General features: G+C 56.8%; 2 protein-coding genes across 4 annotated transcripts; one reads left to right on the top strand and one right to left on the bottom strand.

The window, feature by feature from the left end:
• Positions 1 to 1,171: 1,171 nt before the first annotated feature.
• On the bottom strand, positions 1,172 to 11,534 carry ABHD14A (abhydrolase domain containing 14A). 3 transcript variants are annotated; one of them, XM_034777291.1, is made up of 5 exons: positions 11,238 to 11,534; positions 6,552 to 6,822; positions 3,468 to 3,583; positions 2,717 to 2,952; positions 1,172 to 2,124 (listed from the first exon to the last, which is right to left on the bottom strand). In XM_034777291.1, the coding sequence occupies exons 2-5, from the start codon at positions 6,809 to 6,811 to the stop codon at positions 1,942 to 1,944; spliced, it is 795 nt and encodes a 264-aa protein (XP_034633182.1). In that variant the 5' UTR covers positions 6,812 to 6,822; positions 11,238 to 11,534; the 3' UTR covers positions 1,172 to 1,941. The 3 variants fall into 3 exon arrangements, with proteins under 3 accessions (XP_034633182.1, XP_034633181.1, XP_034633180.1); XM_034777290.1 differs by lacking the exon at positions 11,238 to 11,534 and adding an exon at positions 10,351 to 10,834; XM_034777289.1 differs by lacking the exon at positions 11,238 to 11,534 and adding an exon at positions 9,867 to 10,342.
• Positions 11,535 to 14,112: 2,578 nt separating this feature from the next.
• ABHD14B (abhydrolase domain containing 14B) lies at positions 14,113 to 18,984 on the top strand. The gene is made up of 4 exons (XM_034777224.1): positions 14,113 to 14,253; positions 15,237 to 15,473; positions 16,162 to 16,403; positions 17,952 to 18,984. Exons 1-4 carry the CDS (start codon positions 14,142 to 14,144, stop codon positions 18,132 to 18,134), a joined length of 774 nt encoding a protein of 257 aa, XP_034633115.1. The 5' UTR covers positions 14,113 to 14,141; the 3' UTR covers positions 18,135 to 18,984.
• The last annotated feature ends 5,572 nt before the right edge of the window (positions 18,985 to 24,556 follow it).

Below are 24,556 nucleotides of genomic sequence, written 5' to 3'. Positions count from 1 at the left end.
TAGTTAGAACTACCCTGAAGGGTCCCAGGCAGGATTCATCTCAGAAGACATGGTATAAGACTTAGCCAGATTCACCTCTTGAAATGCAGCCAGGTCTGAGGCAGAACATAGCACACACGGGATGAATCAGTCTGCTCAGCTCCCCACTGGAAGCTGGGTTCACCAGGTAACAACTTGTCCTTTCCGTTCAACGGGGAAGGGGAGCAGTAAAGTCAGCTCCAGCGGATGGGAAATGATTTCTTAGCCAGCTCTTTGGAGTATCTGCAGAGAGGCTAATTCCTGGAGTGTCAGCGTCGCACGTTAGCAGAACCAGACAGAATGTAGTGGGCAGGACAGGGCACCGAGGGAGGCTTGGCAATGAGACCGGAATCATTCTAGTTCAGAAACACCAGGTGGCAATTAGCCTCTCACCACCAAAGCCTGAGCTGCAGTGACGGACACCAGCTTGGGGGCTGGCCCAGGACTTGCTGTGGTAGCAGTTCCAGCACTGGATGGGCTGCGTTTGTTCAGGGAAGTTCTGCAACAAGTTCTGGAGCAGTAACACTCAACTGAGGCCATGAGCCCCCGAGAACAGAGAAAAGGGGGACCTGCAGTCATGGACTAGGGAGCCATTCCATAGTTAGAGCCAGCAGAGATACACTTTGGGCCATGGAGTTTGCGAGTGCACACAGCTAGTGCACCGCTGCCATTGGTCCCCCACTGCTAGTAGGGACCCCCCTTGAAGGATCAGGGCCTATTGGACTAGGCACTGCATGGATAAGACAGTCCCTGTCCCAGAGAGCCAAGCTCCCACCGCCCCACCCAGCAGCAACAGCTCCGTCACCCGTGAAGTTGCACGCAGGACAGCTCTCTGCTCATCTACTGCAGGATGGGCTCAAGCAGCCAGCGTCCCCTTGGCTGCTCTGGAACCTGTCCTAGAGAAGAGGCAGGGGACAGGCGGAGCTGAGAGCGCCCGAGGCCACTCTGCATGCAGCCAGCTGGCTGCCTCTGCATGCAGGGAAGCAGTTACGGACACAAAGCTCTGGTGTGGCACCGAGGGCACACGGTAGTTAGGAGCCAGCATCCTCCCTTGAAGCCCTAGCTCCGCGTGCAGGAGTTACTCACTGCCCATGGGAGGTGGGCCAACACAGACAGCCTGGCATGGCCTCACCAGAGACAGACGCCCAGTGAGCACCGTACAAATGGTTTATTGGCCTCGTAACAGACTCCTCCATAGAAACCCCTCCCCTGGGCCTGGTCAGAGCAGCTTACCCACCCAGGAGTTAAATCAATCACCCTCCGGTAACACACCAACAGCCCTTGCTTCACGGGCAAAGGGCCCATTTAACACTCCCTACAAACAACAACTGAACACAACCGCTAACCCATTGGAGCCATTGGTGGGGACGAAGCCCCACCGCACCCCAGCCCCTGCCGAGCGAGATGCTCAGCTACTCTACAGCAACACTCTTTGGAACAAGCCCCACATGGTCACCTGGCCCGTGCCCCATCCCTCAAGCGAACACACCAGCCCATCATTCAGCAGCAACGGTCTGGGGCCCTAGCGAGGGCTCCTTGCAGAGAGGCAAGGCAGGGGGACGAGAAAGCAACAAACACGAGGACTGTGCAACAGGAGAGCACAGCCAGAAGCTGGCAGGGGGCTGGTTACCTCCCAACACGCACCGCAGAATCATGCCCCTAAGCAGGCAGAATCCCGGCATCTGGCAAATTCCCCTGCAGAGGCTGACGACATCGAACAAGTCCCTTGCCAAGCCCCTGGTTCCCACACCCCCTCCAGCCCGACTCGCTGCGGGATCAGACAGCCAGGAGGGTGGCAGCGGTGAGAACTCCCCACCCCCGGACAAGTCCCACAGCCCTTAACGACGGGGTCAGAGAGTCAGCATCCCAGCCACGCAGCCAAGGCTCAGCGCAGCCGGGCTCCGGCCCCAGGAGAGTCCATGTTCACTGCAGCTCGCCCAGGAAGGCTAGCAGCGCCTCGTGGAACTCGCGAGGCTTCTCCAGGTAGCAGGCGTGGCCAGCGTCAGGCAATGCCACCGTCTTGTGCTTTGGGAGCTCCTGCAGGCTCTGCAGGGACTGAGCACCCAGGCCGGTGTCACGCTCACCATAGACGATCAGAGTTGGCGTCTGCAGAGAGATGGGAAGAACTTCAGCCGTCAGACCTTCGCCACCCCCCAGCGGGAGACGGGCTACAGATCCCCACCCGCCTGCGCTGCCCCAAGAGTATGGCACGAGGGACTCAAGTGACCTAGAGAGCAGTGTAGCCCTGAGACAGGGCAGATGTGTCCAGGCAGAGTGCAGCCCAGGGCCCCCTGGGAGCCTGGGGCCCAAACCCCCAACCCAGAGCCTAGGGGAGCCTGGGACCATGCTCCCCAGAGAGCATGGGGCTGCCTCTCCCACACACAGCGCCCTGGGGAGCGGGGCCCACAGCCTCCTCAACGTCCCCCTCCCCGCACATACACACACAGCCTCCTAGCCCCAGAGAAGCCTGCAGCTGAGCAGGGGAGCTGTACTGCAGCCAGCTGGGCCAACAAGCCATTGCTGCAGTGACTGGAGAAGCTCAGGGCTGCAGTCACAAAGCTGGACAAGCTTCTCTGTGAGTCAGGCCCTGATTACCCTCCCCACCCCCTTTCCTTCCCACCGACCAGCTGAGAAGCCTCTGCTCTAGGAACCAGCTCCAGACGCCCCAGAGCCAGACGCTTCCCCTTCCCTGCCGTACCTGGACCTGCTGGTACTGCTGGGCCGTGTAGTCCTGGGTCCCCACAGGTGCAATGGGCACAAAGCCCTTCAGCTGCGCCCCGTGCACCAGGACGAAGGGGACGGAATAGCGGCCACTCATGGACGGGCTGATCAGAACGGGCCTCTGGATCCCCAGCTCCTTCAGCACACGCTGCAGGAAGGCAATGCGGCCCTGCTCCATGGAGACGGCGTCGGAAGGCGGGGAGTTGCCGTAGCCTGCGGAGAAGGAGGAGGTGTTAGCGTGCCCCAAAGGCCCAGGCGAAGGCGTCTGCATGGGGAGCCAGAGCCCCTAGCAGTAGGAAGGTTTCACCATCCTAAACCTTTTCCCCACCCCCCACCCCAGTGAAGAGCCAATGCAATAGAGATTTCTTGTGGGACATGCACATTAATTAGCAGATGTGCTGGGTTTGGATGCCAGCAGGACTCACATATGCTAGTCTTGCCACATCTCCAGGGCAATGTGGAACAGTGTCGCAAAACCAAAATCCCTGCCGAAGCCTTCTGCCCAGTGCATACAGGCAGCACCCTGGGGGAGGAACAGATCCGGGGGCACAAGCATGGTCTATGTAGTGAACATCACTAGACCTGCGACTCCCTGGAACTGACCACTTAAAGAGGCATGGAGCTGTACAGTCACTTTGGCATATGCCAGCTGACTGGCGGGCAGAGGGAGATGGGGGCTATAGCTGCAGGCAGAAATTAACTTGGATACATGGGTTGCATATTCCTACCGGGCAGGTCGATAGCAATGGAGCGATATCCTTCCTCTGAGAGCAGGGTCAGCGTCCCCAGGTCTTCCCAGGTCTTGGAAGTGAAAGCCTGGCCATGCAGAAAAACCACCTCCAGCCTGCAGAGGACACGACAGCAGGTAGAGGGGCACCCTCCAGGAGGGAAGCGGGACCCACCCTGCTGTAGCTGGGGCAGGGGAGGCTGTTTCTGTGCTAGTTTACCAGCAGGAGAGCTTGGGGCTGTTAGGATGACAGATGCTACGTTTTATTTGTCATCATTATCTACTCAGATCCATGGTGGCCTCTGGATCAGCTGCTCCACATTCAGATTTGACTGATCCCTGCTGAACACATAGGGGAGTCATTTCCCACAACGGAGAAGTGCAGCCACCTCTGGGGTGGAACGCAGCAGCTGTTTCAGAGCTCACCAAACTGTGTAGGACAGGAAATGAACAAACACCAACCCTGTGGTTTCAATTGGACGGCCATTTACAAGTAGTTAAGATTTGGGATGGGCACATGGGTTAAGACCCCTAGTCTTGCAAGGAGTGGCAAAGGTTATATAGTGACTACAAGTGGTCAGGAACTGGGCATTATGGGCTCCCCCAGGATAGGGTGACCAGATCACCAAAGACAAATATCGGGACGCGGGGGGGTGGGGGTGACGTGGCGGGGGGGCGTGGCGGGGGGCGGGGCCAAAACAAAAAAACCAAACAAACAAAAAAAAAAACCTTCCTCCGCAAGCGCTGGAGGGAGGCCCGGGAGACTCAGGGGAAGCGCGGGGCCGGGGTGAGTAACAGTCCGGCCTGGCCGCGAGCAGGACTCAGTCGGGTGGTTGGGCGAGGAGGGGGGCGGCCCACGGGGCCAGGCGGCGGCTGTTGTTATCCCCCCAGCCAGCGGGACTCGGGAGCAGCCGCTGCTGCAGCTCCCACTGCCGCGGGGGGAGGAAGCGGCCATGGCGCTCCGCGGCTGCAGCTCTGGCACCCCCGAACCCCCCGAGCCGGGGCCTGCTGCGGGGACCCAGCAGCGCGCACGCTGGGTCCAGCCCCTGGCCGGTCGCGTCTGGGCTGCTGCCCAGCTGGTACTATCCCGCGGCGGCCCCGGAGTGGGGGCAGCGGGCCACAGCCCCCCCGTCCCGCAGGGGAACGAACGAGTCTCCCGGGCCTCCCTCCAGCGCTTGCGGAGGGGGGAGGAATGGTGAGCCCGGGGAAGAGGCGGGGATTCGGGGAGGGAGCCAATCGGGGGAGGAGGGGGCGGAGTCGGGGCGGGGGGGGGGTGCGAGTACTTCCGGTCTCTAGGCTCTGGGGCATTTCCTTGTTTGTCCGGTTGTCCCGACCGCATGTCGGTCGGGACGCGGGACAAACAAGGAAATATCGGGACGGTCCCGATAAAATCGGGACGTCTGGTCACCCTACCCCAGGAGAACAGCTCACCCCCATCCCAACACCATACAGAGCTGACTTACAGAGAGTAGCACCAGCTACTGAATCACCCGCCCCACGTTTTCCTTGGAAGTCTCCCAATCCCGTACCAGGTGAGCCAGACCCTGCTCATCCTAAGAGCTTGAATAAGAGCACAGAGTCCGGAACAGCTGATCTAGGATACAGACTGCTTAGGGTGACCCACGGTGCTGACTCCAGAACCAGCTCTGGTGGCCAGAAGACAGAACAAGGAGTAATGGTCTCAAGTTGCAGTGGGGGAGGTTTAGGTTGTGTTAGGATATAGATATTCAGACCTGTCTGCAAAGGCCTATACTTTAAGAATTTAGGTGTATTCTTATCACTTAGCTAGTTATAGAGGTATAAAAGAAAGAATCAAAATCACTGTCTGTCGGTGTAAGGGCCTTCTTTTACTGTGACAGTCTGAGGCCTGGTTCTTAGGCTAAGGCTTTGGCTACGCAGCAGAGGCAGCCATAAGCTGGGAAGTGAACGGTCACATCCTCACATTCCAAACTAGTCACATTGAAATAAGGTGCTATTGGGCTGTTAGGAATATCAGGACAGGATTGTATTCCTATCACCTCCAGAGAAAGGGAAGAGCCTAGAAGATGTAAAAGGAAACTTAGTTTGATAGCATCCTGTCTGGCAAGAACTCACTTATCAATAGCTGGGATGTGAAATCCTCATTTCTGTATTGTTCTATCACTGTAGCCTCCACTTCCCTATTGTTTGTCTGTATAATCTCTGTCTGGTTCTGTGATTGTTTCTGTCTGCTGTATAATTAATTTTGTTGGGTGTAAACCAATTAAGGTGGTGGGATATAATTGGTTAAATAACCATGTTACAGTATGTTAGGATTGGTTAGTAAAATGATTGGTTAAGGTATAGCTAAGCAGAACTCAAGTTTTAGTATATAGTCTGCAGTCAATCAGGAAGTGTGTGGGGGGGGTGAGAATAGGAACAGGGAATGAGGGTGGGGGAATTGGAATCCTGTTTTGCTAAGGGGGAGGAAATGGGAACAGGGACACAGGCAAAGCTCTGTGGTATCAGAGCTGGGAAAGGGGACACTAAGGAAGGAAACTGGAATCATGCTTGCTGGAAGTTCACCCCAATAAACATTGAATTGTCTGCACCTTTGGACTTCGGGTATTGTTGCTCTCTGTTCATGCGAGAAGGACCAGGGAAGTGAGAGGGTGAAGGAATAAGCCCCCTAACAGGTTGGATATTAGGAAAAAACTTTTTCACTAGGAGGGTGGTGAAGCACTGGAATGGGTTACCTAGGGAGGTGGTGGAATCTCCTTCCTTAGAGGTTTTTAAGAGGTGGGGGGATAGCTCAGTGGTTTGAGCACTGGCCTGCTAAAGCCAGGGTTGTGAGTTCAGTCCTTAAGGGGGCCATTTAGGAATCTGGGGCAAAATCAGTACTTGGTCCTGCTAATGAAGGCAGGGGGCTGGACTCAATGACCTTTCAAGGTCCCTTCCAGTTCTAGGAGATAGGATATCTCCATTAATAGAAAAGGTCAGGCTTGACAAAGCCCTGGCTGGGATAATTTAGTTGGGAATTGGTCCTGCTTTGAGCAGGGGGTTGGACTAGATGACCTCCTGAGGTCCCTTCCAACCCTGATATTCTATGATTCTAAGACTAACCCACCTTTTGGGGCTGGGAGTCCCAGCTCTCTGGAGCAGGAAGCCTTCTCTGAATAAGATGGACGGGCTCCCTGCAATGGTCCCCGTTAGGATGGTGACATTGACATCTCGCTGGCCCTTCTCCTCAGCCCTGGCCTGGGCCTTGTGGCTGCCTGCCCTGGACGTGAACCTCTCGTGCTGGATGGCAGGGAGCAACAGATAGAGGACAAAGGTGACAAGAACCCCCAGGACCAGCAGCCCCAGTCTGTTGCGGATCAAAGCCATCGTCAGCCGTTCTGAAAGAGGCAGAGAGAGAAGGTGAACAGCTGAGCGTCGGCGCCATGCTGTGGCTCAGACAGCGCAATGCACAGCAAGGCCCAGCCATGGGAGAGGAAACAAGGGCCTCACGGCTCAACAATAACAAGGAGAAGAGGGATGGATACTCGACCAGAGGCGACACACGCACACTAAGGTGGCACCATTATCCCCCAGGGCAACCTCCCAATCAGGAATGCGCCCTTCCCCACCCAAATACCAGGGCACCATGGGGGGGAGGGGGGAAGGAACCAAGGTCGATTCTGGCCCCCAGATTTTTTGGGGGGGATGATAGGGCTTCCTTTACCCCCTGAAGTCTCATGCATGGTCATAGGCCAGAAGAGACGTTTGGGGGAACATGGCAGAACGCAGAAAGACTAGTGCTACGGTCACTAAGACAAGACACTTCAGGCCCAGGCTCAGAGGCCAATTCAGGCCGGGTCCTACCCTGTCTAGGGCTCAGGGAAGCAGCTGGCATTGGTCTCTCTGCCTCACTCTCACTCCTAGTCACCATCCTGGTCATGCCTGAATGGAGGCAGGCTGGTCTAAAGCCCCCTGGGCTGGGGCTGTGACCCAGGCACCTGCACCGTGTTAGGTAGTGACAACCGCCCTCACTGTACCTCTCCCCTGCCCCAAATCACTTACCCCTGGGAACCAGCTAGTGCTGGGGGGTCGCTGCACAGAGGAAGAGTTTAACAGACAGGTGCCCCTTGCAGAGACGGGTCCAGCCTGGCCCACCTGGCACTGGCTCCTCCCCCCAGTGGCTTTCACAGCCTGGTCACTCCCCAGAGTCTGTGGTTTCTATGCCACCCCACCCGGCACTGGCTCCTCCCCCCAGTGGCTTTCACAGCCTGGTCACTCCCCAGAGTCTGTGGTTTCTATGCCACCCCACCCCCACGCAGGCCCTGACACTGATCTCCTCCCACGCACTCCCCCTGCCTCCCCTTTACTGTCCCTGCTGCCTTTTCCCCATCTGCAGCCTCCTGCTGCCCCCACAACCGCCCCTGCCCCACCCATCACTCCCAACCGCCCAGAACCTTCCCAGCTCAATGTTCTGTCCCACCCCCCAACATACCTGCAGGTCATGCAACAACCCTGAGAAAACATGGGTCAAATCCCAAGAGATGGGTGGCAGACTCCCTCCAGATCCCGGAGCATGGTAGCACCTAAAGGCCCTCCAACTGGCCCTCCCCCCCAGTTATGGCTATTGCAGGCACCCGGCTGGTACTATAGGGAGCTGCTCCCGGATGCATGTTCTACTATTCAGGAAACTTCGCACTCATGTCACCTGGTACATCTTCAGGGGCAGCCTCTGTTCTCCTACAGGCTTGGGGCTCTCCTCCTTACAGGGGGCTTAGTGCCAGGGCATCAGACAGATGGTCCTAGACAGCAGCGTCCCTTAACCCACAACACAGATGCTGCAGCAGTGAAAGCTTCCCCCTTCCCAGCCTGCGGTGTGAGGGACCCAGCTATAAGGGAAAAAGCAGAGGCCAGTCTCCATGGGGGCCAGTTATCCACAAACCTGCCTGCTAGGAAGCACCAACCCAGACGGGGTTTGAGCAGGTACCCTGGAGAGACTCCGCAGCCCATTATTCAATCTCCTGCACTATCCAGCCCCTTCTACAGCAAGGTTTTAAATCTGAACCCCTGGGTTGCAGCACATCACAAGACAGAGCATGGCCAGAGAAAACAGCCAGCCTTGAGGTCCGGGCCGCCACCGCTAGCAGATTAACAGAATGCTGGGCTGGACGGCCCTCCCTGCACAGTCATTACACCCCCATTGACACACAGGGCAATGCACTTCACTGCACCTAGCGTAGAGGGGCCCCACACAACACCCTAAGGAGTTCAGTGCTGTCTGGAGTCCTTGGCAGGCCCTGCACTGGGGGAAATCTCCCCTGCACAGCATAGAGGGGACTGAAGGGCCCGTACAGAATTGGCTCTGCAGGAGGCTCACAAGAAAAGACACGCTTGCAAGGAGAAACAACTCCCTACTTGCTGCTTGGGAGATGCTTTCTATAATTAATTTGGCGTGCATGAGAAGAATGCCACAGGTGATTGCTCTAGGTCAGAGGGGCCCACTTGCTGTACTCTATTGTTCCCAGACAGCACTGAGGGGCCCTGCATCCTCCAGGTGCCCCAATTATTCCCTGTGTCCTGTGGGCAGCAGCTAAGTCTCAGGGATGAGATTTTCAAAGGCCTGTCCAGACAGCAAGCCACGCAAGCTGCATGGGAGCCCTGAGGCTGGGCACGTACTCTGCGCTATTTGCTTTCAAGGGCTTTTGATGTTTGGTCAGCAGCATTCCAAAGAAGCACAAACACACAGAGGGAATGAGACTTTTGAACGGGGACAGGTTCTCCCCACAGGCACTAGCCTATATGGCAGATCACCTGACTCAAGCTGAAAGCTGTCCTGTCATCAAGATGCAAGTAACTGAAGTGATGGTAACTGACACGCATCTGATCCAGGAGGGCCCCAATGCACTTTACAAGTGACACTGGAAGCTCACTTCCTCCACCACTGACATGCAGCCAGTTCTGGGGTGAAACATAATAGCTGCTTGATGATGCACAGCAACACTCATTTATTATTTGTATTATGATGGGGCCAAGGGCCTTCACCTATGGATGAGGCCCCCACCATGCTAAGAGTTGTACGAATACAGAACAAAGCGATAGTCCTTGCTTCCAAGAGCAGACAATCTAAGCACACAAATACAGAGGAGGAAGAATACTGTAGCCAGGAGAACCAAAAGCAGGGGAGGCTTTAGGCAGGGAGAAAGCAGCTGTCTTGGACATGCCATACCTCAATCATCCAAGGCTCCCAATTACCTGAGTGGCTCATCCACATGACAGACAGAGCAAACACGACTCCCCCTTATTGAGCATGCCCATAAGGAACTCAGCACTCAATGCTGAACTGCTTTGCTAAAAGTGCCCCAGGATCTTTACTGCCCACCAGCAGACAGGCCCTGGGCCTTTCACTTTAGGCTCAGCCTTGCTCTCTGCACCCACTACTGACTACCTTGTCTGATCTCATCCAGCAGGCGGGCTGCAGACGCGCAGTCCTTGAAGACATAGGTTTGTCCCCGGCACAAGACCTTTAGTTTGGCAGGGTACAGGACGTAGGCCTGAGCCCCCTCCTTCACAAACGCTTGCTTGAGCACCACGAGGCGCTGCCGCCGGGCGTATGTGGCAGGGCTGAGGTCAGGGAAGAAGACGACCTTGGGGCCTTGGAATTTGGTCGCTCGGCAGACCCGTGCTGCTCGCAGAATTCGCTCTCGGGCCCAGAAACTGGAGAGGGTCATTAGCACAGTGCCAGTGCCAGCCACCCGGGCACTGACGCCCGCTTCCCTCGTGGGAAGCCGGTACGCATTTTCTATACGCATAGGGGCTTCCTTCGCATTTAAGCCCAGGTAAGCCAGCACCAGGTTTTCCAAGAAGGGGATCAGGTCTGACTCCCCCACAGTGGCCGGAACCCCAATGACCCTGACATTCCGGGCCCGCACCCTGTTCTCCAGCTCTTCCAGCCGGCGCTCTGTCTCCAGGCTGCCCTGGGCCAGCTCTCTCATCAGAACTGTGTGCTTCACCACGCAGCTCTGCGTGGTCACAACCTTGGTATCCAGGGCTTCCACCCGGCCGGCCGTCTCCTCCAGGCATTTTGCCAGCTTATGCAGCTCCTCTGAGAGGGAGGCCAAGGTTTCACCCAGGGCAGCCTGCTCCGAGACGACCTGGTCCAGCCACTCTGTCATGGCATCCGCTGCGGAGAGGCGCGTGCCATGCTTGCCTTCACGGGCAGAGAGATGCTCTGTCACCTGTTCCCTTCTGGGCATCTTTGAACCAGAGCAGAAGAGTCTGTCCCACAAAACCTCACCCGACTTGGGCGCATCAGGGCTCCCCATCAGAGCAGGTGACGGGGTCACCCGTGCGCGATGAAGCAGGAGTTCCGCGGGGAGAAGCTTGGGGCTGCCAGAACCACCTCTGCCCAAGTGTCCTGGGACACGCCCTTGTTTACCAGGTGCTTCCCCTCCCCACTCCCCGCCTCCAGCCGCGCCACGGGCGCTCCAAAGTAGCCGGCCCCCACGGCCAGAGCCCCTCCCCACAGCATCGCAGTGCGCCGGAGTGACTCCGGGCCTGTGCACCCCCCTGTACCGCACGGGCCACCTGGGCGCGCCCCTGCCCGGCTCCCCCTGCCCCGGGGCCATCGCCCGCCCCCGGCCCAGTCTGCCTGCGCCCCCAGCACTCCCAGCGCCCGCAGAGGGGGGCCTGCCCTGGTTACCAGAACGCCTAGGCCCGCGCGCTACCCGCCAGGGCCTCCCCGAGGCGCGCCGGAGCCCAGCGCAGGCGGGGCCAGCTGGTTCCAGCGCCCCAGTCCCCGGGGACCGCACGCACTTACCGCCTTGCTGCGCAGCGCCCGACAGCCGCTGCCTTCGACTGGGCTGGTGTGGCAGTGAAGCGGCCCCCCCGCGCTGCCAGCCCGAATCGAGCCCCACAGTCCCACCTAGCGGGGGAAGGCGAGAATGCGCAGCTGCGGACAGACGGCTCCGCGCTCGTCCCCAGAGCCGGACCGTCCCTAGTCCAGCTGCTGCAACCAGCACTCTGCGCGTTTGGGGAGCCTCTGAGCGGGTGGACTGGGACAGGGCTGAGCCGGGGGAATCACTCTCCCCAGCCGCCTTTGGGCTCCTGGGGGTGCCCCTTTAATCCTTCTCCCTGTCCCCGTGTGGGCACCCTGCAAAGGCAGGCGATGGGGGCGGTTTGGAGGGTGAGGCCCTCAGGGGATTTTTGAGCCTGGTCTTGGTCTCTAAGGATTTCATTTCCCTCTGGAGTTTCAGCATTTCCTGGACAATACTGGAACAGTTGCAGAGATCCTAGAGCTATGTCTCCCTTCTTTCTCTTCACAGCTGGATTATTTGCCTCTGCAAAGCCAGTGGCAAAATAACAACTAACTGGCTATGTATCATTCCTGTGTATATCAGCCCAACACACAGCTGGCCAGCAGTCCCTGAAGAGGGCACCCCATGAGAGGGAAATGAAATCCTTAGAGACCAAGACCAGGCTCAAAAATCCCCAATGGGGCCCTGCCCGAGCTTCGCTTAGGGTTCCCAAATGCTACTGAACAGCAAACAACAAATCTCACAACCCCACCACAAAGCAGCAATGGTCATCTCCGGGGGGAAACTGAGGCACGGATTAACTAGCACTCAGGATAACAAAATCAGGTTTAGAACTCAAGACTCCCTCATGTCCATCATGCTGCACCTTAACCCACCTTGTCAATTATTGCCACACATTCCAGATACGCGCCACTCATCTTCCAGCCCTGCTATTGTATTGCTTCCTCCCTTTTCCCCTTTGGCTGCTCTCGGCTCCCTCCTTTCTTCCAAACAGGGGCTCATAGTGCTCAGCTGTAGTAGACACCCCACCCCCACCCCAGAATTCAACCAGCTGTTCACATCAATGAAACAATTACCACCAAGTCTGCTACATTTCTCCACTAGGCTCCCAGACCAAGTCCCCAGCACCCTTCAGCAGCTCTCCCTTGGTAAACAGGCCTCAGAGCAAAAACCTGGGAGTGGAGGGAGGAGAATTCAGCAGTAGAGGGACCCATCTTGTGTCAACTTCCTGACAGCTCATTTGAAATAAGGGCTATGTAACAAAATACCCAGCTCTGCCTGTGCTGAGCAGAAATACCTGATATGGTGCTGGCAACAACTGCAAACTGGGAAAGGACCCGACAACTTTTGCTTATATTCATTTACCTAGCAAGACAGCTTCACTGCAAACTGTAATTACTCTAAAGCCACTATCCTCAGCCTCCTTCTGTTCTTCACACTCCCAGATGCTATGGGGGACTCTCAGGCCCTGCCAATGCTGGGATGTAAACCATCCTAGGTGCAGCTTTGCCAGTACTGCCAGGGTTTAGATGACAGGACAGAGGGGGTACAACCTTCATTTTGCACATTTAACTCTTTTGCTCCTCAGTTCCCCATGACCTGACACAAACTCTGCCACCCCCATCTCTGTGGGGAAGAAGGCGGCAGGACACGTTAAAATGAAACAGGCAGCATGGAGCAAGCTGATCTCTTCCTCCAACTGCAATATCCAATCTGAACCTCACTGCAAACAGAGTCTGGTTCTCACGGCTCAGCACCCCGCCTGAATTTCACACAGCAGTGTCCTGTTCCTGTCCCTGAGAGCATCAGAGATGCAGTGAGCTACCACTGAGATGAGCTACACAGAGATACTGCTGGACATGCAGGAGTAGCAAGGAATGCCCAGCAGCCTTGGAGCACCTATGGCTACCCATTCCAGAAGTAACATTGGAGGCCCTGATACATGGGCACATGGAATAGCCATGGCTAGCCATGCAGAAGTGGTGTGGGAGGTTCTAGTATGTGGTGGACACCACTGGATAACCACACAGAAGCGGCACAGGAGAACCACATATGTGGAAGTGCAGGCTGGGGGACTTGGATTCTTTCCTGCTCCCTGTACAACAACAACAAAATCACTAACCCTTCTGGGCAATATTTGTGCACTGCACACAGCATTTCCTGGACAATACTGGAACAGTTGCAGAGATCCTAGAACTATGTCTCCCTTCTTTCTCTTCACAGCTGAATTATTTGCCTCTGCAAAGCCAGTGGCAAAATAACAACTAACTGGCTATGTATCATTCCTGTGTATGTCAGCCCAACACACAGCTGGCCAGCAGTCCCTGAAGAGGGCACCACATTAGACCGGCTCTTTCCATTGCAATTGCTCATTATAACTTTTCAGAACCCTGCTATGGGAATAATATTTTCCTACCATAGCTGCAACTTTGAGGGAGGATGTGGAGGGAAAATGAAAGCTGGCACTCTCCAGAAACAACAGGAGAGTAGGAGCTGGGGCTTGAAAAATAACACAGCACTCAGTGTATTGTGAGATTCACAATAAAATCACAAGAGTTGGCAACATTGAGATTTGCCCTCCCCATGCAAAGCTGGAAACAGTTACACCTCCCTCTGCAAGCAGCCAATCTGCTGACCACTCAGAAGTCACATAAAGGAAACTTTCTCTATAATAAACATGCTGCACCTTAACCCACCATTCCTATTCCATTCTCTTCTCTTCCTAGGCCCTGTCTGTCGTGGGGATGTAGCTACAGTGCTGCAAGCCCCAGCGCAGATGGGCTAGCACTGGGGGGGCTGCTGCCAGGTCCTCCCTGCTCCCGTTTCCTACTCTTCTCTCCTAGACGGGCGCTGCTAGCCACTAGGGGTCACTGCGCCCATAGGCCAGCGCTCGCACTTCTGTGGCCATGCCTGTCTCCGCCCCTGGTTCGCGTCACGACTCGCGCCCTGGCTTCCTGTCCTACCTTCGACCCCGGGAAGCACAGGCCTTTGGGGAGTCGCCCCCTCTCCTCTCGGCAGGTATCGCCCCCCGCGCGCTGCTAGGGAAGGGCTTGGGGCGGCCGCTTTGCCAGGGTCCCTGTTCTCGGACACCTCCTGTCCGCCCCAGGACGCACTAGAGCTGGGGCAGAGACCTGGACACTGCAGCTGTATCAGGACCTGGGGGCCCGCCTGGCTCTGAGCACCGGGGCCATCACCAGCACCCTGGCTCCAACAGAGGCCAGAACCAGCTGCTTCAAACCCCGCCCTCTGGGGACAAACCCTGCAGCGTTAGCCACGGGGCACCCTGCCCTCTGGGGCTGTTTCTTCCTGAGCCTGCTTACTGAGCAGGTCTTGCCCTGGCTCAGGAAGGTTCCTTAAAACCCTCTCTCTAACCGAACAGTGCGTGATCTTACTGTCATCGTACATTTCTGATCCTCTGTGAAACCCTGCTGGGTTCCTGGCCGCAGTGAGATCATGGGGTGGTCAGTTCCACCAGTGAACTATCTTCTAAGTATTGCCATCAATCAGCTGTGAATATCCTAATTTGTCAATTTGATTGAAGTCCCACTGATTGCAGTGTTGTGGAAGGGTGAACAGGGCACTCACTCACTTTCATTAGCCAACTGGTATTGGGTCAGATAATAGGTTTTCTCTCTAAAAATCTGCCCGATCTGGCTCAGACACACTCAGTCTGTTCCTGGGTCACTACTAGCCTGGCCCCCTGCTACTTGCTCTCCTGTTTCCCCTGTGATCCCCTATTCATCCCCCCTCCAAAAACAAAGTTTCCTAGTGTACCCTCTTCCCCTCCCCCACATACCTGATAAGCCAACCCAGTGAATGGACAGCAACCCCTAGTGTTATATTGTCCACTCATTAGCATTGAGGTGAGACAGTGAAATAGGTAAGCTAAGTAAATAGGTGAGCTAAGTAAATAGGGTCCTTTGTGCCTAGATCAGGGACTGTGCCCAGAGTCCATTCTGGGGGGGGGCACAGGGCTCAGCCCAGGTTTTCCTCTCTTTCAGGACTGCTGGAAAGCACGAGCAGGGAGGCCATGGCCGCCCCGCAGGTGACTGTGGGCACCATCACGGTGGATGGGCAAACCCTGTTCTACCGGCAGGCCAATCCGGCCCAGCAGGCCCCCAAGCTGTCTGTCCTGCTGCTCCACGGCATTCGCTTTTCATCCGAGACCTGGCTCAACCTGCAGACGCTGTCTAAGCTGGCGGATGCTGGCTATCGTGCTGTGGCCATTGATCTGCCAGGTACAGCTGCTCAGCCACTGGGGGAATCCCTTCAATGCACAGCCCCATGGGTGGGGCCGGGTGGCAGAACACCCCTCAGGTGGCAGGGTGGGATAAGGTCCTCGGGCGAGCACTAATGTTGTGCATGGCTCTAGTACCTTCCCTGGAGAGCCTTCACAAGCATTCCCTACGCCCTGTAACTCCCCGTGATACGGGAGCAGATGGGGGAAACTGAGGCACGGAGAGGTTTCATGCCTGACCCATACACATACCAGGAGTCAGCAGCATAACTGAGAATAGAACCCAGGTGTTCTGACTCAAGTGCCTTCCTTTAACTAGCAGACACCATCCTCTCATGGCCTGTGGAGCAGAACCCAGGTGTCCTGGCTCCCAGCCCCCTCCATAGCTCTCTGCACCTCTCCTGAGTCATACTGCCAATGAAAGCTGAGGAATGACCCTGTTGTGACACTGGGGGCCAGACTGTCGCCATCTCTCTGCCCCCTTCTATACTGTTTTTGTCTGTCTGGGGACCAGGGCTGATGGGAGGGGCGGGAAGGGGAGAATCTGCCCCCCCCCCAAGTCTTTAACTGGGGTGAAATGGGAAGGGGTAGGGCCCCAGTGAATATGGTGCACCAGGACTGCAGATTTCTTGTGAGGGGCCTGCCAGCAACATCTGTAACACAGAGGGGTTTTGTCTCACGTGGTCCAGGGTTCGGCCATTCCAAGGAGGCGACAGCTCCGGCCCGTGTTGGGCAGCCTGCCCCGGGGGGTTTCCTGAAGGCTGTCTGTGAGGCCCTGCAGTTGGGCCAGGTGGTTGTGATCAGCCCATCCCTCAGCGGGATGTACTCGCTCCCATTCCTCTTCCAGCACAGCCAGCTGGTTCAGGCCTATGTGCCAGTGGCACCCATCTGCACCGAGAAGTTCCCCGCCACGCAGTACGCCAGCATAAAGGTACAGCCCCTGGGCTGGCAGGGAAGGGGCAAGTCTCCTTTGTTGGAGACCTGGTGTCCGGGCGGGGGCAGAGAACACTAGGCTGGGGGATGGGGTGGAAGAGCTAAGGCACTGGGCAGACACCAGGAAGTGGGTAAAGGGAATCGAGCTTGCAGGTGTGTGCAGAGCCGACCTGCAGCAGCGGGGGAACCAGAGAATCCGAGTCCAAGCCCCCATGGAAGGGAACGTCCAGCAGTAATGTTCAAGCTCCATCAGGGCAAAGCACTCCGTCTACAACAGGGGGGCTTCTTCCCAGTCAGGTTCAGAGACAGGCACCTGGAGCCCAGCCTTACGACTCAAGGCCTCGGTGCTGGCCCGCACATTTACACTGGGCCACATCCATTCCTGGTGTAACCCCACCTCACACAGTGGTGTTACACCCTTGTGACCTGGGCTCCTCCACTAGCTGGCAGAGCTGTGGGAGAAACTGCATTTCCCAAGTTTCAGAGTAGCAGTGTGTTAGCCTGAGTCCACTGGCAATGGGTTGTTCCCAGCTCCCCCCTGGGAAACCCAGTCCTTGTGTGCAGCTCTGGGAAGTGCAGGGGTGGGAGGGACATTTTTATGCACAGAGAAGGCGTTTTAGCTGCTGCTTTTCAGTATATTAGGTTGAATGTTTCTATTCTCTCGGGCTCTGTGCAGTGGGACCAGATCCTAAGCAGCATCCAAGCAGGCAGAGGGGAGTCAAAGAATGCCATCTTTATGTCTCCTCTGCATCTTTATCCTGGACTAGCCAGCACCTGGGCTAGTGCACAGCCTCTCAGGGCAGTTCTGGCACTCGGGATTGAGCGCTGGAACCCTCCTTTTCATCCCCTTCTCCAAGAGCCAGGATGGTGGGAGAGCTGTCACGGCAACCCTGTACGGCTGGAGGATTCCCTGACCCTGTGGGAATTCCCTGGGTCATATAGCCTATGGTTATGGCCCATTTGCACCAGCTGACAGTCTGGGGCCTGGGCATGAGGGTGAAGGAATACAACAAATAGTCCCAAGAAAATGTGTCCTATTCCTCCAGATCTAAAATATCCATGGCACATCCAGATCACATGACCCTCGCCCAGGCTCCAAGCCTTTGGACCTTTGCCCATCCCTGCTTTTAGCCTCCAGTTCTATCCCCCTCCAATACACACCTTGGTTTTTAGCTTCATGGTTTGCCATTTTTGCCATCTCAGCCTACTCCAGACAGCAGCCCCTCAAGGCTCCAGCCCCCCATCTCCAGTGCTGGTCTGAATCCTGAGGGTCAGCAGATACCCTGATTTCAGTGAGAGTTAAGCACCCAACTATCTTTGAGGAGCTGGACTCTAGAAAGGGATCATTCCCAACAACTCCATTTGAGGGGAAATTCCCAGACCCACGGGGGATACAAAGCAGTGCCCAGAACTAGTGATGCTCCCAGGCAGAGATACTCTTCCAGGCCCTAGCCTCTTTCTTGTGCCCCTGGCCTCGGTGATCAAAGTGAGCAGTGTGCCCGTACCCGCTGTCTGAGCTCTTGTGCCTTGTGTCCCCTCCTGCTAGACCCCCACGCTGATTGTGTATGGGGATCAGGACGCCGAGCTGGGGGAGATGAGCTTGAACAACCTCAAGAACCTGCCCAATCACAAGGTGCTGCTGCTGAAAGGAGCGGGACATGCCTGTTACCTGGACAAGCCGGAGGAGTGGCACCTGGGCCTGCTGGACTTCCTGAAGAGCCTAGAGTGACGAGCGGCCTCTCTTCTCCCCCAGCCCTTCAGTGCGCGATCTGTCAGGCACACGGCTGGCTCTTTGGTGCATACCTCCTGTGGAGGATCTGGGGACCACAGCTTCTCTCTCCTACTAGAGCGGGTACTTAATCAATGGCTTCTTGCCAATCTCGGACAATTGCAGCACGCTGGGGGGGTTGCAAAGGGCGGCTACGCAGCCAGAGGCGCCCTCCTGGCAGCCAGGTGCTTGCTCCTTTTCCTTCTTTTTAAAATGATTAGAATTGAAAGGTCTGTAGAAGCTGATTGGCCACTAGCATAGGGTGAGATGGGGGGTATTGAGGGCAGGTTCCCCAGCTGCACGTTCTAGTGCAAGCCCGTCCTGCCAGTCCTAGCTCCACAGCTCTGCCAATGCCCCTGCTCCTACCCTGCAGCCTCCCTGCGACTCCAGCCCTGCCCCCACCCAGCTCTGCCAGTGCCCCCGCTTCTGCCCTGCCGCCTCCCTGTGACTCCAGCCCTGCCCCCACCCAGCTCTGCCAGTGCCCCCGCTCCTGCCCTGCAGTCTCCCCGCAATTCCAACCCAACCAACCCAGTTCTGCTGTACACCTCAATCCTGCCTGTAGCACCCCCCGCTACTTCAGCCCTACCCTAGCCCCACTGATGTGCCTTAATCCTGCTGTGAGCCTCACTGGCGCATACGCTGACACCCACCCCCAGCACTGCTTGGCTTGTGAGGAGAGACCCAGCCCCTGGGAGCCACATGGAGGCCAAACTCGCTGCCAGCCTGGGATCATTCAAGGAGCTTCCTCCTGAACCCCAAACTGGGGCAACAGCACCTAATCCTTCATGAGCAAATAAAACTCAGATCTGGGCCTCTGTCTCCATGCAGCTTTCATCCCTTGTTCCAGTCCCCACCTCCTCCTTCCCACATGGTGCTGACACCTGGCCCCCTCTCCCAGGAAGCCCATGGCCACGGCAGTTAGGAACAGGGTTGTACACGGAGAGGACTCAAATTCCAGCAAGAGCAGACCGAGGGAGCGGGGTCTGCTGCATGCTGGAGCAGAACAGTCCTTTGGGTCAGCTGCTGGAAGGGTGCAGGGCAGTTTGATTATTTCAGAGGCAGCGTGTCACAAGGTTAGAGTAAGGGACTGGATGTCAGGACTCCTGGGTTCTATTCCCAGCCCTGGGAAAGAGCACTGTCTAGGGAATAGACCAAGAGCCTGATTTCCAAGCTCTAGGAAGGAAGCTTGTCTAGTGGCTGTAGCCAAAGGTTGGGATTCAGAACTCCTATTTCCTGACCCGCAAGTAAAGCCCAGTTTCTACAATGGCCAGAGCCTTTGATATGACAGCAATTCCCTCTCCAGCACTGGTTCTCTACCTGAGGTCCCAGGCCCACTGGCGAGCCACAGAGCCTTTCCTGGTAGAATTAAACAGGGAGGAGGGGGTCCCCGAAAGGCAGTCTCTCCTGTGAAGATGTCCATAGAATAATGGAGCAGGAGGAGCACTGCTCCGTGGGATAAACAGACACAGCCCTCGGGAAGCATGATCCAGGGCCAGGCGTGGCAAGGTCCTGGGCTGTACGGTAACAAAGCCGTGCACAGGCTCCCTCATTAGCACCACGCCCCAGTCTTTCACTGACTCCCCCAGGGAAGTTCCCTGGGAATCCCCTGCCCCTTTCCGGAGCCAACTGGCTGCAGCATGTGGCCCCCAGCAGCAACAGTGGCCTCTGAGGTACACATCCCTTTGCATCAGCCCTGCTCCTACAGGACCTGCTCTCCCATCAGCCCCTGGACAATGGAGCTGGTTGATTTAGCTCACCCTGGCTTAAGAGGAAAATGGCAAGTGACCCCCTGCCCCCCATCCCGGAATAACAATGCAAATAGCTTCTTTTAAATGTCCGGGGGATTACGGAGTGAGGGACCGAGCTGAACAGATGGGGCACAGGCTAAAGCCGCCAGCCACATGGCTGCTCCAGAGCCACCTGGCCTGGTTCCTTAGCACTCAGCGCAGCCAGACAGAGGAGAGCTCTGATGCTTGGCTTGCACCCTGAATGGCTGAGGAGGAGGCTAGATAATGCTGAGCTTGATCCTCTTAGGCCCTGCGGGGGATTTGCTCCCAGCTCAGCCAGGCCGGTCGCTGGCCAGTCCATGGGCGTCCGTCACAACCACGTGGCCACCAAGCCCTGGGATGGAGGAGGTGGGGGAAGGGCCACGAGCTTTGCGAGTCTCAGGGCTTAAAGCACCATGGCACTAAAGCACATCCAGCCCTGGGAGAGCAGTGGCTGTGCCTTGGCCCCAAGAGACAGGAGCTGGGAGGCCCCCATCTGCTTCTAGGGGGAGGTTGTCCACAGCGTTCTTGCTGGCCAAGGACTGAATGGGCCATGGGGATTAAATGCATCTTCGCAGCACTAGAGGGTGCTCTCAAGAACAAGGGCAATGTGAGGCTGCCCCTGCACTGGGGTTGCTAGCAGACTGCCCATCCAGCACCTTTTGCCCGCGTGAATGTCCCCATCACTATCAGAGAAGAATAGATGCTCCCCCAGAAAGCGTGGTTCCCAGAGCTACGGCGTAGGCAGTCAGGGCAAGCCCAGTTGGAAGGGCCAGGCACCTCCAACACTCAGCAAGTAATACTTCTAGGATCCCAGCAGTGCCCAGCGACCCCCACCAGGGGTCAGGCCTGGGGGGTGCTGCACAGATGAGCTCTCATGTAGAGCGGAGCAAAGATGGATTTGGGGATTTTTTCGGGGGTGACCCTCCATTAAGGGTCCAACCCCGACCTCCCATTTCCATTCTGAGCCTTTTAAAATGATTTTGGATTTTTTTTAAAATAAAGGCAAGGCAGAGAAGGGTGCTACCCCTTTAAGGCCACACAGAGGGGAGCGGGTGAGACAGGCACAGGGCTGGCAGACTTGGTTACAGCCCTGGTGTGAGTTGGCCTGAGCCGTGGCCTCTTCTGCCCAAGCTGAACTTGGCGCATTCTCGTTTCTCTGCCCAGCATCTGTGGCTGCGGCATCATGAGGCACCTGCATCCAACCTTGCAAGCAGCAATCCTATCACCATGGTCTTGGCCTTGCTGTCTCCAGCGCTGCCAGGAGAGCTAGGCCTGCAGATCCCGGGCATGAAAATGCCTCTGGAGCCAGTTCCTGGGGGTGGCCCAGATCTGCTGGCTGATACAGAGAGGGATGGGCCTGTGCCCCCACAATCCCCTTTCAGAACACCCCTGCCCCAGTGCAGAAGTGGGGAGGACTCCTTGCACCTCCAATGCTCTGTGTAGCCCAGGGCGGTGCCATGTGCTGGTGCATTTAGATTGAGACAGGGGCCTGGCACACCGCGCTCGGGCCCTCCCCATGTGGGAGCTGGCAGAGGCACGACTACCCCTTTGGAGCAGTTGTTGCTCCTGTGTATTGCACTTACATTCTGCTCTCCGTGTTGTTGTGAGCCCCGTCCCTTGTGTTCCTACATCCAACAGCCGCTCCAATTACCAGGGAGCATTTCTAGGCTCTCCTCCCAGGAGTGTCGTGTTCCCGGCGCAGCGCGTCCTGCTAGCTTGCAGCAAGGATGGAGAGCTTCGTCGAACATTGCACGATCTCCACGCCCTGCCTGCCCCCTCCATTACTCGACTCCAGCCTTCCCCTCCCTGCAGGTTCTAGACTCCACATCTTCCCTCTGCGTACTCAACTCCAGACTTCCCCTCCCTGCAGGTTCTAGACTCCCCACCCATTCCTCCCTTCTCATCCTCCACTCCCTGCCCACTCCTTCCTCTACATCCATGGCTCCTAGCAGGTGGCATGGGTTCCCCACAGTGCATTGATGCTAGAGAGCTGCACAGCGCCCTGCTTGCATCACAAGGCCTAGTCCTTGGAGCGTGAGCTCTTCGGGGCAGGGACTCATATGGATACAGCACCTAGCACAATGGGGCCCTAGTGCGGGCTTGATGGGCTTCTAGCATACAAATAACAATACCGAGGTTGTCCCAAAGCACAGACACACTGGCCTGTCACAGAATTTATTAGTTCGCCTGCCCCCCAACTCCCCTCACTGCCCCACAGCCACGGCCCCACTGTGCGCAGTGCTAGGGTCCGCATGGCCAACCAACTCCAGAACAGAAGCTGCATGCTGGGATGTGACAGCGCGGCTGGAAGGCACGTGCCGCAAGCACTACACGGTAGGGTATGCTGATCCCTTGACAGATCCTGCTCTGAGATGTGTGCCTGCAGCCAGGATGCCAGCTGGTCATGGCAGGGTCAGAGAGCGTCCCTCACGCAGGTCTACCTGGTCTGTGCCAGGCTAATTCTCCTCGCAGAGCAGCCTGGAAAGCAGCCCAGCGGGTAGCTCATGACAGCCAGTGCTATGGCAAGCCACTGCAGGGGAAGGAAACTGGCACCTATGCAATGGGGCATCTAAGACATAGCTGGGCCACCGGGGAACGGTGAGAGCGGCACAGAGGCCTGGAGGAGTGACTGCAAGACACTTAATAGTCACCCCTCAGGAGCCACTGATTGCACGGGTGACTTCCAAACTCCAGGGAGGCTCCAGGCATCCTCGACACCACAGAAGAAAAGGCGGCGCTAGGAGATCACAGTGCTGAGGGCATGCTGCTCACCCCGGGGGCACTCGAAAGGCACGGGGGGGGGGGGGGAAGCAGCCGGACATTGCAGAGCAAGCAACAGCAAACTGAGGTGTGTGGCTAAGCTGGCAGAGACATGACCACATTGCGACAACTCCAACACAGCTGGTCTCCTCAGGCCTTCAGGAAGCCAGGCCAATGCCCAGTGTTCACTAAGGGAGTCCCAGGCCCATCCTCCCACACATGATGTGAAGGGACAGAGACAAGCAGCCATCAGGAAAGGTCTCCAAATGGAGGGATGGAGCGGACAGACCAAGAGAGGCCCCGGGCAGCCTCTGTCCTAGTCACATCCCGGGGAGAGGGTGGCAGTAGGCAGAGTGACCCAGCCCCACAGGAGCTCTCTCTCCAATCCACTCCGAAAGCACAGTGGCACCATAACAGTCCCACAGGCCAGCCTGCCTCCTGGAGCATCGCTGGGAGCCCAGCCGAGGGCAGCTGCTCAGGAGCATCAAACTGAGCAGTGAGATTAAAAAGTGGGGGCAGCAAAAGACAAGGCATTAGAGGAGGTTTCATGGGGAGGCATGAGGGCAAATGCAAAGGCAGCCCCTCAAGCTAACAGTGGCCAGAGTCAACATGGCGGGTGGGCCCCAAGCACAGTTCAGACAGGGACCCTGTTGCAGAGCCGAGGCTAGCGCTGTGGGGCTCCATGCCCCCCGCTAGCAGCAAGGCTATGGGCACAGTGTGGAGGCAGTCACTAATGTGGTTAAATCCTTGATCTATTAAAGTCAACAGCAGTTTTGCTATTGAAATAAGTGGGGGCGGCTCACCCCATCTTCTCCCCGATCAGGGCACTTGCCAAACTGCATTTGAAACATTCAAACCCTGCAAAAACCAGCCACCAGCAATCAAATCATGGAGCCAACTCTACACGACCACAGGGATCACATCCAGTCAGTACCCAGCACGTCCAGCTGGGTATTACTAGTACCTGTGCCAACCACAGGGAGATCACTTTCCAAATCACCCCACCCAAGCATAGGGCAGCCCATCGCCTCTCATCATTCCTTTGCCCAATGACAAAAACCCAATGGGCCAGATCCTCAACTGATGTGAATCCATGGGGCCTTCAGCAGTAACGGTGTCCATGTCGGAGCCCTGTGTCCTCCTAGTCCTGGCCCTTCTTCTGCACCATCCTCTTCACTGGAGGGTGACAACTCATCACTGCCTGCCATCAGCTGAGCATTGGAGGCAGAGACACTGTGCAGCATCCATGCTCCTTGAGCCCCAGCCAGGGGGGAGATGGTGGGGAGATGGTGGTGGTCCTCTGCTATAATGCGGGGAGTGAGAGCCCATCTTCACAGCCCCTGTGCTGTCTCCATCCCAGCCAGGGCTCATCTGAGCCTCATTACATCGTTGTTCTGCCTCAGGCTGGGGAGACCAAATGGTGAGGATATGTACCTGGGTAGGGCCCAACCACCATCCCCGGCAGAGGCTGAAATACAAGCGAGTTGAAACGAAACATGGCAGAGAGCCACATTAAAATGCAAAAGCAAGAGCCAATAGCAGCGCCTACAAATCTGGGAAATACTGGGTCCCTGGAACATTACCCCTAGCTTGGCCCTTCACAAGGAAAACTCAACCAAAGCCATGACTGCCACCTCTCTGCAAGAAGTGCCCATTTTATGAGGACTGCATCCAAGGACACGCTGCCTGCCATGACCCCAGCAGGTGGGGAGCACATGTGCAGGACCATCCCACCATGGCATCTATACACATTGGAAAGGCAACACCTGGACAGGCTGAAACCCCCAACCGAACCATGCAGGAACTCGTACAAGCCCTGCCCGATCCCTAGCCCTGCTGCACCAGCGAGTGGAT

Source organism: Trachemys scripta, chromosome 7 (genome assembly GCF_013100865.1).
Source record: "Trachemys scripta elegans isolate TJP31775 chromosome 7, CAS_Tse_1.0, whole genome shotgun sequence".
NCBI classification, from domain to species: Eukaryota; Metazoa; Chordata; order Testudines; family Emydidae; genus Trachemys; species Trachemys scripta.
This window is presented reverse-complemented; position numbering and strand designations above follow the sequence as displayed.